At 35.8% G+C, this 13,683-nt stretch overlaps 1 protein-coding gene across 2 annotated transcripts in view; it reads right to left on the bottom strand.

Annotated features, from left to right (window-relative positions):
* Positions 1-5,968: 5,968 nt before the first annotated feature.
* SEMA3E (semaphorin 3E) overlaps positions 5,969-13,683 on the bottom strand; it is a 153,485-nt gene continuing 145,770 nt past the window's right edge. For both annotated transcript variants that reach the window (XM_005015471.6, XM_005015472.6), the window contains 3 exons: positions 11,801-11,868; positions 11,077-11,216; positions 5,969-9,138 (listed from right to left, as the gene is read on the bottom strand). In XM_005015471.6, the coding sequence (XP_005015528.1) occupies positions 8,686-9,138; positions 11,077-11,216; positions 11,801-11,868 (661 nt within the window). In that variant the 3' untranslated portion in view covers positions 5,969-8,685. The remainder of the gene's footprint in view (positions 9,139-11,076; positions 11,217-11,800; positions 11,869-13,683) is intronic.

Raw genomic sequence — 13,683 nt, 5'->3', positions numbered from 1 at the left:
TTCCACTTTTTTTGAAGGCTTGAAGAAGTAAAACAGTATTCCCTTTTGTTTTCCCACTATTCACTTATGTAGTGATGTAAGAAACTGAAAAAAAAAAAAGTTATTACACATGAAAAACAAATCAAACAAACAAAAAACATAGCAGAAAAGCCTTGTTCAGTTTTTACTCTAGGTATTAAATGTCACCAATCTGAGGCATGATATCTTTCTTTGAGGACCAAGTGACAGAAAGATTTCACAATTTACTAGCACACAAATGAAACCAGAGAAAGCCAAAAGTAGCTCTACTTTGTGTATGTATAATAAATATGGTGCAATTATTTGAACTGGGATTTATTTCTTTATATTTATTATAAAGAATTCCTATAAAAATTAAAAGTAAAGGGTTCCTTGTAGTGGTGAAGATGTTCACTCTCTATCAGATTCTGCTTCTGATTTAAAATCAATGCACTTTTGAGTAGAAATCTGACCCTTGGAGTAGCATAAGTCAAACTATTGGTAGATTGTTTACCATGGAGATCTGTGGGGTAACTATCTGGACCTATCCTTAATGAGAGGCTGGAAAGTCTGCTTTTCAAAGTGTTAGGTAATAGCTTGAAGGCCTCGACACAAGGGCCTATCCCAATGACCTGAAATGTGTTATTGAAAGTATTTCTTTTATTTCACATATTTGATAATGCCTGCATTGTACATCTTAACAGCAGGTTTATATGTGTCACTCAAAGGACGTTCAAATGATATGCATTTGTTTCCATTCCTGCAGTCCTGGTGGTGTACCAGAAAACCAGCATGAGCAGGGAATGTGTAGTAGATAAATCTCTTCAGAGGACTAGGATTGGTACAAATGCCTCTTTGAGTGCCCCCAAACCTGTCATGTTAGGAGATAAACATTTCATGCTGAATGTATCAAAATTAGCATCCCACAGTTTGCCTCCAAAGAAAGTTAGAAACAATTTCAGTCTGTTGCATGATATCTACTGATAGGTTAGATATCTACAGGTTAGTTCTACTTATTTAAGGTAAAAGTCTTGTGTTTATTAAAGAGAGACATGCTGTCTGTACTGCATAAATCACCACCTCAACTATAAAATAATAAAATCATAGAATCATTTAGGTTGGAAAAGACCTTTAAAATCATCTAGTCCAACATTTAATTTAGCACTGACAAGTCTACCACTAAGTAATATCCCTAAGCACCACATCTATATGGCTTTTGAAAACCTCTAGGGATGGTGACAACCACTTCCATGGGCAGCCTGTTAGTGGTTGAGAGAAGAGGCTGAACCTGACTTCACTATAGTCTCCTTTAGGTTAATAGTAGAGACCGATAAGGTCCCTCAGCCTCCTGTTCTAAGAGCTAAATAGTCCCAGATCCCCCAGCCACTTCTCATAAGACTTGTTCTCTAGACCCTTCACAAGCTTTGTTGCCCTTCTTTGGACATAATTATTTCCTTCATTAAACAGACCTTGGCCAATGTGGCTGTCCAGGCCTTGGTGGTCTAGAGAAAGCCTTTACTGTGCTTATGATAAGAACCCTATGTTTCTGTAAGAGATTTCCCACAACATGGCTCTTGTTTGTAGTTACGAAAAGAGACTAATTGCTTCATTTGATACACTTCTTTAACATGTCTTAAAAGAAGCAGTTCTTATGAGGGAGGTGGACCAAATGTAGGACCTAAAGGGATCACAGTCTGTTTTTCAGTTTTCTCACCTTTGAGTCTTGAAAGACTTACGTCTACTGAGAGGGTAGAAAACTCACTTCCCCTACAGACTGAATAGATTAGAGGCTAAATAAATTCCTATACAGCCTTTGAAAGTATAGCTTGACTGCATATTCAGCTCCTACCAGGCAAATAGGTAGATATTTTTGAGGCTTTAGATATTTTGAGGCTTTAGATATTTTTTGAGGCACTGAAAACAACCTGTGGTATGTTCATCTCTGCTGGGGCATGCTCCCCAATATAGGCTGTAGAAATGGAAGCCATCTCAGCAACTTCAGTTTTATTGACAGATACAGAAGAGGACTGGGAATGCTTTAGCTCTGTTTGGTTCACTACTAAAGACATGTCAGTTGACCATGCTGACAAGTCAGGAAATACCAAGGAAGTTCCAGAAAAGCCACCCTCACTTCGTCTTCTCCTCTACAGTTTCCTAATTTGTGCATTTTAAATGTTTTGAAAAGGATAGATAGGATGGAAAATGTTTGATTTTTTTAATTTATATATTTATTTATTGTAAACTAAAAAGGATGTTTCTGACTTTCTGAAGCATATTTTCTATGCAATAAAAATTGAAAAAAGATCCCCACAATTCATAATCCACCCAGGCACAGGAACTATGATAACAAATCACAATTCAAGGTCTTTTATAAAAGCTTCTGTGGGTGAGCCATTCTTAGATCACTATAGACACTAACCTAACACCAGTATAAATAACTCACAGCCAAATATTCTGCTGCCAGCTCACAGTTATGTGCCTGTGTAATATTTAATGAAATTCATGAAACTATGTTACAAAGATTTGAAAAACAGTCAAAAGACCAAGTGCAGAACAAAAATGGTAATGTTCTAGGCTGGAACATTCATAATTTCTAAAAAATATTTTACATTCCAGGCTGAATGATTTTTAAGCATGAGCACACTGTTAAAAGGTCAGTGCACATAAAAATAAATAAATAAATAAAAGTATTTTTTAGCTGTGAAAAAAATACCCCCCCCCCCCCCACTATTTCCAAGTGATTAAAATGCAGAAAGATACAACAGAAGGCAGGTATTCTTTGGAAGTTACACTTCAGTTTTATGAATATCTGTTTTCACATAACTGTGTTATCCAAACAAGCACCTAATTCCACTAGTTTCTGAGCAAATCTAAGTCATGTTTTCTTATTAAAAGTATTTTGTAATAAAACGGCTTGAGAATGAATGACAGCACATTACTTAGTGATTTTTGCTGCTTTAAATAAACAATCTGCTTTCAAAAAAATTCCCTAAGATACATTGATTTTTTTTTTTTTGAATGCTGCCAACTTCATCCACCATGCTGTCTTTATTTGCTAGCTTTCTAAAACAAGATTGCTCAGAAGCAGTTACCATATTTTCAGCTATACTGATGCTGTGGAATATTTACTTTGAGATAAAAAATATCTTGAAATGGTCTTTTTGATTATTTTAAAGCAACCTGGTGGAGTTAATCTGACAAATCATCTCATCCCAACAAACACATTGAAAAAGGAGCAAATAGGTTGGAACCTAAAAGTCTCTATTACCACATGCTTGTGTAAACTGAAGCTGCCTGGAAAATACGTTGATTAGAACAAACACAACCCTTACACTGCTGGCACACACCACTTTTGGAGCAAAGGCTGGGGTGTCCATGTGGCATCGTGATGTGGTGTTTTAACTTGCCCACTCACCTGGCTCTATGCCATATATTGCTGCAGCATGATATGGCATTGTTTCATAGGGGAGCTTTGTGTGGCTTCTTGTTCCTGTGAACAAGAGTAAGGGATGCTAAAATAAATATTATAACATTATAATATATTAATGTATAATATATGAATAATATATAATATTATATAATAATGTTTTACTATATTAATGATTTTATAATGATTAATAATTAATAGTTATTCCATTCCTCTGGTGGCTGTTGTGAAACTGAATTAGCCAATACTTCAATATTTCTTTGAATATTAAAAGCACTAAAAATGATCTTTTTTGTGTGTGTGCATGTGATTGCAAAATAATAATGTGTTAAGTAGCATATTTAAGTAGAAGAAAAATCTATTAAATTAAATCCTAATGATCTGTAGGCCTGCATTAAAACTAAGGTTGAATATTTCAATTACCTGATTTTGACAAGGTCCAGAGTACATTCTTCAAATTCTGATTATTAATAACATCTTTTAATACATCTAGCAAATTAAAATGTCGAAAATGATCATGGTGCATTAATTATGCCCATTGCTCTGCAAATTTCATCCCATTATTGGGTAAAGGAGAAGACAGTGAATTACAGCTGTTGCAGCTGTTTACTGTTGTTGTTGTTATTATTATTATTATTTATGTGACATAATTATGAGTACAGATATGTTTGAAATTCATGTTGAGGGCATTGGGTGAGTGTGATTCTTCAGAGCTAGTGAAAAAAAGTCAGCATGGAAGTCAGCATATATGTCAGATTTTGCAGGATATGTTGAATTTCAAATAGCTCTCAAAACTGACTAGAGACATTCTCAGGGTTCATAACACACACAAATGCACCCACATTAAATATAATCTTAGACTGTACTTATTCAAATGCTTTTTTTTTAAAAAAAAAAAAAAAATATGTGCAAAAACACTCTCAAAGCCATGAAATTCTGCACTTGAATTAGCCAGCATTGCATGTAAAGTGTTTTTTTTTCACTGGAATTTGCCAGGTGTTGCAATTGGGAAAGTCTACTGAAACAGATTATGTGCAGTAGCTGTTTAACCAGCAGATATTCTGAAATGTATCTTTGACTCCCTGAAATCTCCACTGATCATTCTCTTCCTTCAGTTAAATCTTTTCTTTCTAGATATGTGTCAGAATCTCAGAAAATATAAGAATCAGGCAGCCAGGGCTTCCAGGCTCCAATTCTTTTCAACAATGTTAAATCCTGCACTTCTACATAGTGCTTCACAATTCAGCAAATTATGAGCACAAAGACTTAACAATATATTTCCTGGTTCAACATTGCATGAGAGTCATGTCTTATTCCATTGTTGATAAGATGAATCATCAAAGTTGTCTTGATGAATGGGATTATGGTGATGGATTAGGTTGATGTTTGTCAAATTTGTTCAGAAATTGTAAAATGTTTATTAATTTATAACACCTAGTAGCCTTACTTGACATTGCTAGCTCTGCTTTTTTTCCCATCTATAGTGCTAGTCAGTTAAATTATTTAAAAAAAAAAAAGTCACTCATTACTTTCAGAGAAAGTGTCACCCAAGACTAGGCATGTCAATCATGGTTTCATTTGTGATAAATACTCATGTTAACTGGACATGAATTCTCCTTTAAAACAGTAATTTGGTGAACTGAACAGGATTCTGGGACTGATAGGCATTGCAGACATCCTGCTAGGTTACAAATGTAGAAAAGCTCACTTTCGGTGCTTCTTATCTGGACAGTGCATCTTTCAAAGGCATTTGTACCTTCTGGTCCCAGAGATATAAAGTTGCATTAATAACTCCAGCTTTACTGCTTCAAGATAGACTAAGGGGATTAATGGACTTTTTAAAATGGAAACTGTTTGACTGCTGTTTGTGGGGGGAGGAAGAGGAGGGAGGAAGAAAACAATTGTTTGTTTATTTTATTTTATTTTATTTTATTTTATTTTATTTTATTTTATTTTATTTTATTTTATTTTATTTTATTTTATTTTATTTCTTAGAAGGAAAAAAAGAAAAACTGCCTAACTATATGTCAGTTATGTTAATTCAAGCACTTCCTGTAATATGACTGACTGTTAACTCTGCTTTTCAGGGACCTGGATGGGACCACATTTTGTAGACCTTAAAGCCCTGTTTAGATACATACAAGGCAGGAATTTCACTGCAGGCTAGCACTCTCTTGACAATCTTGCCCCAACAGAGTCTGAGATCATAGTAATTTGTACAAGGTGACAATAATCTCATTTACAACACAGAAGCAAGAGCAAAGAATAAATAATGTCTTAGTGAGAGTTATTTTAACTCTCCACCCTGCTGCCTGATGAAAGACAAGCCATATAGACCACTTGCACTAGATCTACTACTTGTAGATCACCCTGTGCCACAGTTTCCCAACTGGCAACCATATACTAACATTCTTCTAAGACCTGCTCATAAAATGCATGGCAAAGTGCATCTGCAAATAGCACTGTGTGACTAGTGATCTGCACAGGATCACATTGTCTGGTCAAATTAAATTATGAGAAATAATACAGATGATGTCAGCCAAATATAATTCTTATTTATATTTATAGTTTGACCACTTCATGCACATACAAAATACATCAAACTCATAATGAAAAGAAGTAGACAATGCCCCCCATATATACAAAGAAGCATTTTAAATAACATTGTAAGTGTACGAGCACATTTGTGCGTAGCCTTCCAAAATACATTATTTTCAGTCTTTGTCTTCTTCCATAGATGTTGTAGCATTCTGAACAAGACACTGTAGTTACAAATTCTCAGTCATTGCAACAATGGAAGTTGCAAGGTGTGAGTTAGGAATTTATTATTTTAATAAAACTTTAATGGAATTCTCTACATGTAACCCCTAAAGGGATGGGGTGCTAAAAATACACACTCATATTAAATCAGGAATCCTGATTTGCATATCACATGATTTCTACCTGAAATCTCAGAGAACGAGACATAAAGTTACATTTGTTCCATCAGGATGAGATGCTGTCATTCTTTTCTCATAATCCATTAATGGTACATTTGGCACTAGATGATAACAAATGAATCTGAAAAAAAAGCAATATATAACTCCTATTACTGTTGAAAAAGAAGTGGACTCCATAATTTATCAAAAGAGTATTTCAGTGATGTTTTAGCAGTTTTCCAGACAGGGATTCCAGGGTGAATTGAACAGAGGTATAAATTAGGGATTCTTATTCTACATGTTCTCTCTGCTACAACCTTCAGTGCTAGTTCTTTTCATGTATCTGTAAACAAACAGACAATTCTAACTGCAGCTAAGTTCTATTAAACTGTCACAGAAGAGTGATTTTATCCAGTCTCCCATATCAGATCAAAGGTAGCAAACATAAAAATTCATGCAAGGCTGTGAACAGTGTCCATTCCCATCTCTCAGACAGGCATTCTAGCTAAATGAAGTGCAAAGTTTTCCTTAACATAACTGACTAATGGAAGGGTTGAATCTGCTCTTCCATGGACACAGTGTCAAACCTGGTTTTTCTTGTACTCCAGTTGCTGACAGTGTGCACACAGGCTCATTTCAAACCTGGGAACAGTCTCTTCTCCCAGAGGAGCACGGCAAAGCTTCCTGATCCATCTGTAAGATCCAGTCTATTTGGAGAACATTCCTTCAGCATCCATTGCTAGGTTTGTTAGCATAGCAAACCTAGCAAATCTCTGTTCTCCAGGATGTTAATTCCCATTAATTCCAAATTCTGTTTCCTGATTAGACATTGAAGCTGGACATTAAATTCTTTGTGGTTGGTTAATTCCTTGTATATTTTCTTGGCAGCATCAAAATCTACTATCAGCTTGGCTAGTTACTTTACTGGCATCATGTTCTTATTTGAGGAGTTAGCTCATTTATGACCCACTTGTGTTTATAACTTCCCTATCTTTTTATCATTATAATTATTATTATTATTATTTATTTCCAGCTCATTTTGTAATATCAGGTTTTCCAAGTAGTAAACTGCTTGGAAAATGCTTTCTGCATTTCCTGAATCTGATTTCTTGTACTCAAAGAAAAAGAAAAAAAAAAGTATTGAAAGCCCTCGATTAGAAGTTATTTACTTCTTTCATCTCCACTCCTGATATCATGCACAAGAGCAGCAAAACAGCTCTTTTAACCAGAGAGTACATATCAGGAAAAGATTTATCTGGATCAGACTGTGAAACTATAGAAACACATCTATATAATGCTATTCTTGTTTCAATCTACTTCCTAACTTTTCATTACTGCATCTTACCTCCAAAGCACATTAACAACATAAAGCATTACTTAAAATATTGTCTGTCCAGCATAACTGACTTCCAACTCTACCTTCTATTTATTGTGTGTTTAGCACATAGTGACTAGACGTGTGTGCTGAAAACAACCCAGCTGTGGGTCTTGGTAATACTTAGCTATACACATTTCTTGAGAAAACATATGATATCAGATTTGCTTTGTTTTGCCACAAGAGGGCACTCTCTTAATTCTTGTCGTTATTAAGGAAATACCCATTACTAGAGACAAGATAGAATTGTTTTCTATCCATACCATTATTCCAACATTTTATATGAAAGTGTTGAAGAATTTCATTCTGTTTGTGTTCTGAACATGCATTTGACTTACATTAAGTTACTAGGAAATATTATTTAGCTGTGACAGTACACTGCACTTCATAAATGACTGATGAGACAAATACTGCTGGGAAGTAAATAGGTTTTCCCTTCATTATCTTTAGAAATAGCAGGACACCATATTAACACATCTCACTTTTCTCAGTGATAAATTCAGACAGGTCACAATCAAAATGAAAGATCTTAAGACGTGCTGCTTTCAGAAGCATGATATACTTGTGAAACCAAGAAACGATATGTTATATTTTTCATCCACTTGTGAATCCTTAGCTATTTGAATTTGCTTAAATATGCCATCATATGCAACAATATACAGAGCAAGCATGGTCCACACAGGAAAGTGATTCTAGCACTCAAAGTCTGAAGATTGTCACGTCCTCCTTAATGCACAACTCTGATTGCATTGACCTACTTAGAAACAGATAGTTAAGAAGATTTTGTGTAAAATTCTTCTAAACAGTCATCATGAGTGTACAGTATAACTTAGCATAGCATTTTTGTTTTCAGTCCTGATATTTTATATATATAAACCTGTTTCAATTACCAAAACCAAGACTGATTTCTCACTCTTACTTAAGTTCAAATAAAATTTTGCCCAGAAACAGCAGGTGGATTTTGTTCATCAAGAGTCAGCTATGTTCCTGGGCAGTCGGTAATGTTCTGGCCTGATCCTTGTCTTCTTCTCCTGAGGGTTGGCATATTTCCATTTGGATGGAGACATTTTCAGCTTTTTTCTCCTCTTATCTGTACACCAGACTTTCTCACAGTATTCCTCCACCCTCTGGAAGTTGCTGTAACCTATCAGTTGAAGAAATTCCTTGTACCATGGTTTTGATGCTTGAGGTATGTTGCTCTGCACTGGGCATGGCATTTTGTGAGGTGTCTCCTCCTCATAATCTTTACTGAACATTTCTTCTACACGTTCTTCCTCAACTATTTCCAGGGTGATTTTCCTTACAGTGTGAACGATGCTGTGTTCCACTGTCTGACAAAAATAGATCCCTGCATCTAGGCGATGCAACTTCAGGAATAACAGACCAAGATCCATTTTGATTATTCTGTCATCTGTCTTCACCTGAAAAACAGATTGATGCAGTAATACAGCATAGATGAGAGTTCACTATTGCAGAAAGTCAGTGTGATTATTTTTGAAAAGTACTTTCAGGAATATAATATTAAATTTGTGGAGGAAGATTAAGGTTCTAAGATCCTTTAATTCACAGTTTGTAAGTAAATAAATACTTGAAGTAAAGAAGAGGTTATGCTGTGAAAGGAAAGCAATCTTAAGAATCTGGCAAACGTGGTAGAACAGACAATAGAGCAGATAGTTTCCTGTTTTCCCAGCATGATCTAGTCATTTGTGGCTAAATCACAGAGGGAAGTTAGGTTGAAACATGCAGATAAGTACAGGATGGAAAAAAAGTGGGCATTTGCCAGCTGACCTTCAATAATTGTCCCCGTGAATGCTCACTTACGAATGTTTTTGAAGCAGCACCTGTGTTTATATCTAACTGTGATCTTGAAACCTCAGTCCTGAGTTTCGTGTTGGAATTCCCCCTGCAGCTTCCGAGAACTAGGTTATTAAATATGAAGCTTTTAGAGATGCTAGCATGCAGGGAGCACTGAGCTGTCTGATTTAGCCAGCAGAAAAGCTCAGCAGAATAATGGAAGCCCCATTTTTCTACTTAAGCAGTAAAATGCTAAATATTATTTAGAAGAGAAGTGCTTCTCTCTGCTTGGGATTACCTTTTTCTAATGACTATAGAATTATTCATGTAAAACAGAATAACTATTACGGGGAAACATTAAAATACATTCATCCTAGTAGTATAAAGATGTACTGGAAGGTTAGAGTCTGTTTGAGTTTGTGCTTCTGGTGTTCAGTAATTGAGGTGCTGGGTCTAATGGGATATATGAGGACATCCTCCTGCCCAACACAGTAAAAATCCTCAAAATTCACTGCCTTTTGTGAAAGAACAATTCTACTGTAAGAATGATCATGAATAATAAGTTGGGATCTCCCAGTAAAATGCATTAGGAAATACCAAATGTGAAGGTCCCTCTGAGGGTCTAGGACTTGGACAAAGCTTCAGGAAGAAATATGTTTTACGGAGAGTAGGGATGGCATCCATCCTGCTTAATTTTATGTTTCTACTGCTGTGTGTGGCATCCTCATTTTCTTTTGCTTTCAGTGATTTACCTAGTCATTTTTTACTTGACCAAATGAAGCTGTTTAGCTTGGCATGAGATGATACTGCTGGCTATAACTGCAACAACAGCTATTCTGACCTCAAAGCAGCCTACAGGGACCAGCTCCCACTTAGCTATCTTTATTGTAAATGTCCATATTCAATATTAGATGAATCCCACTCCTCAGACTCAACACTTACATCTGTGTATGTCTATGGCTGAGCTGGAGTTTGCAGCAGAGCCTAGCCACTAGGCAGTAAGGAAACCAACCATATCCTTTGGTAGTGTGTCTTTCCTCCCTAAGTGCTTACACATACTAAGTGGGGATAGCTAAACTGACATGTATCAGATAGGTACCAGGGAATTAAATATGGCAACACTCATTAAGTACTTTTATAATACCACAATGCATGTTGGTGGCAGAGAACCAGGAACACTCATTTTCAGATGTCTCTGTGATGTAATGGCTGAGGCAGCCAGAATTAATAGACATTAAGCAAGACTAACACTGGGAGTAATATGTATACTTTTCACCTCTGTAATAACATGCCAAGAGAAGTGGTGGATTCCCTTTTGTTCTGAGACATTCAGTCAAGTTTAGCTACCTCTAGAACATCTGTGTAGTTATTCAATTTCAAGATGCTGAACTTAGACACCAGATGAAATTCTATTAATTCGGTGGATCATAATGATTCAGATGAACAATGATTTTCCCTTATGCCCATGCACATTTCAGCAACTGATGGCAGGCCTTTCAGTGAAGACATAATATTCTTAACCATGGGATCTTTTAATTAAAAGATTAGGACATAACAATAATTACCTCTTCCTTCTTAGTTTCATGGGCTCGCTGGACAAGCCAGATTACTTTTGCTTGTAAGGTCCGAGGTGTGCACTCCAATAGGGTGCTGTTGTACTCTATTCCATAAACCAATCGCTCCTCAGTCTTCTCCAGAACTTCTCCTGGTGTGAAAATAAAGGTTTTAAAAATGTCTGCCACTTTGTTTCTGACAATACTCTGTCTTCAAGTTACATTTACTTTTAAGAGTGAAATTTAATCTACATCCAACCAGATAGTTACTGAAAAGTGATGCCTGGTAAAAGCTGCTAAGTAAATTTTCCCATCGTCTCAGCTTCTGTCTGTTTTGCCATTCCAATACCAGTGTCTGAAATCAACATTTTCCAAGATTTGGACAACAGCATTAGACACAGCCCTGCCCCATCTTCCCTTATGTATTACCATTGGAAGCCTTTGCCCAGGGGTCAGAAGGCACTCATGAGATTCATTACCCACATCCCTAATGTCAACAACAGGACTGCAAGACTGCACACACTCTATGGGGATGCACCTGTCCTGCCATTGAAACAAAGTAATTGCTTAGACTTGGATGATATGGGCTTATCTCCATAACTTTTATAGTTTATTATAGGAATATGCCAGTAAAAAATCTCAGGAGAGATCGTGGTCTCGCCCATACTATTGGCATTTTTTTTTTTTTTCTGTTCCAGGCATTTGGTAGCAATGTGTAAATGTGTGAGTAGATTACCAATGAATTGCTGGCCAAAGCACTGCTGAGCTGCATTTCCATGTCGAACATCTTGTCTGCGGAAACGTCTGGAGGGGAAAAACAGAACTGTTTGAGAAAATGTGTTTAGGTTACAGATTACTAGCGTTATACTGGAGTCCTAATTGGGTCCTAAAAATTTAGCGTTGTTGAGAGAAATACTCATTCATGCATTGGTATTTTTTCTCAGTTCAACCTATTGGTGATCATGTCTGAAAAAAATCATGTAGATTTTAATTAGAAATGGTCATAACTATGTGCAGTTTATGTGTAACTATACTAACACTATAAATACTAAAACAAGATCTTCTGAACCAACTGGGGAACATTCCATGTTAGGAAGTGGCAAACAGATTTTTAGCCTGACTTTGAGTTCTCTCACTCTTGAAACCATGGAAAATTTCCTTTTTTAAATATATATATTTATTTATTTTATATTTTTTAATACAAAAGAATAATAAGAAGCATAATTGTACAGTGTATTCCCAGAAGAATTGTACTTTTTATCAAAATTTTGTTTCCTGAATGTCCTGATAAATAAAATTAAGATTGCTTACTAGGGAAAAGAAATTGGAATGAGGTATCAGGCCAGATGTAGTATTTCTAACAATCCAAAATTTAGTTATACCAAGGATACATTTCCTGAATTTACATAAAGAGCAATTCCAATATTTAAAGCATAGCTACAAGATGGAGACTCTCTCTTTAGAAGGAGCCACATAGAAAAGACGAGGTACAATGGGTACAAGTTGCACTGAGATTCTGATTGGAAATAAGAAGTTGTTTGCAATCTACTGCCATAGGTAGTAGGTGGGGATTATTTTCTGAGTCCTGTCACACAAATAGACTTTTGGTGTAATGGTACTGGAGGACCAACAGAACAGCTTTAGCTTTTACTGATAATCAGAGCAGCAGAGATAATGTTTTGCCATTGTTGTTTCAGTGGAATCTGCAAATTTGGTGGGGACTACATGGGGACTACTGGACAGAAATGCTAAAAATAATTGCATCTTTCTGAATGAAAGATGAGATTCTGAGATAGTAACAAGGCTTTACCATGTCCTGGGAGTTCTCATTTTAATGTAGTAGCCATGGCTACTGATAACTTTGCAAAGTGTCAATGTTAAATAATGCTGCCAACAGCTTTACATATTTGTGTGTACAGGTTATTCAGAAGAGACATTTTCTTGCACAAATACACATAAATACTACAGACATTAACCTTAAAAGGAACAAACAAACAAACAAACAAACAAACAAACAAACTCCGCTGCTGTGGGGCAACCCTATCTGGTAGGAACAGAAAAGTTAGCAATATATGTATACCAAGTACCCTTCAGTACTACTGTCATAGTGCTAAAATATCATAGTCCTGTAAGACATAATATTTCTCCAGTCGTTGGAATGATTCAAGAAAAAATAATTACTTGTTGGATGGATTTTTGATATTGTGAGTGTGGAGACATTTATCTGTGCCTTCACTTGCTACTTTTTGAAGAGTAGAAAAAAATGAGAAGAGGTGCTGAAAGAGAGAGAGATGCTGGGAGGTAAATGTATTTCAGAAATATTGATATAATCCTGGTATTAGTTATCTTTTTTTTTTCTTTGTAATCATTTCATACAGAATTCCATGAATAATAAGCTACCAGACAACACTCAACTATAAAGAATAATTTTCAGTGACTAACAAATGTACTAAGTACACAGAGGTGTCTTTTGTAATCCATAAGTTCATGAATTTAGATTTCAGTCTGTAACTCTGTGTCTTCAGGACTTTGGAAAAGATGATTTATAGGACAACAATATAGTTATCATCCTTATCACCATTATCTTCATGTTTCTTCATTATTTTGTAGGGATAGATG

Source organism: Anas platyrhynchos, chromosome 1, assembly GCF_047663525.1.
Source record: "Anas platyrhynchos isolate ZD024472 breed Pekin duck chromosome 1, IASCAAS_PekinDuck_T2T, whole genome shotgun sequence".
NCBI classification, from domain to species: domain Eukaryota; kingdom Metazoa; phylum Chordata; class Aves; order Anseriformes; family Anatidae; genus Anas; species Anas platyrhynchos.
This window is presented reverse-complemented; position numbering and strand designations above follow the sequence as displayed.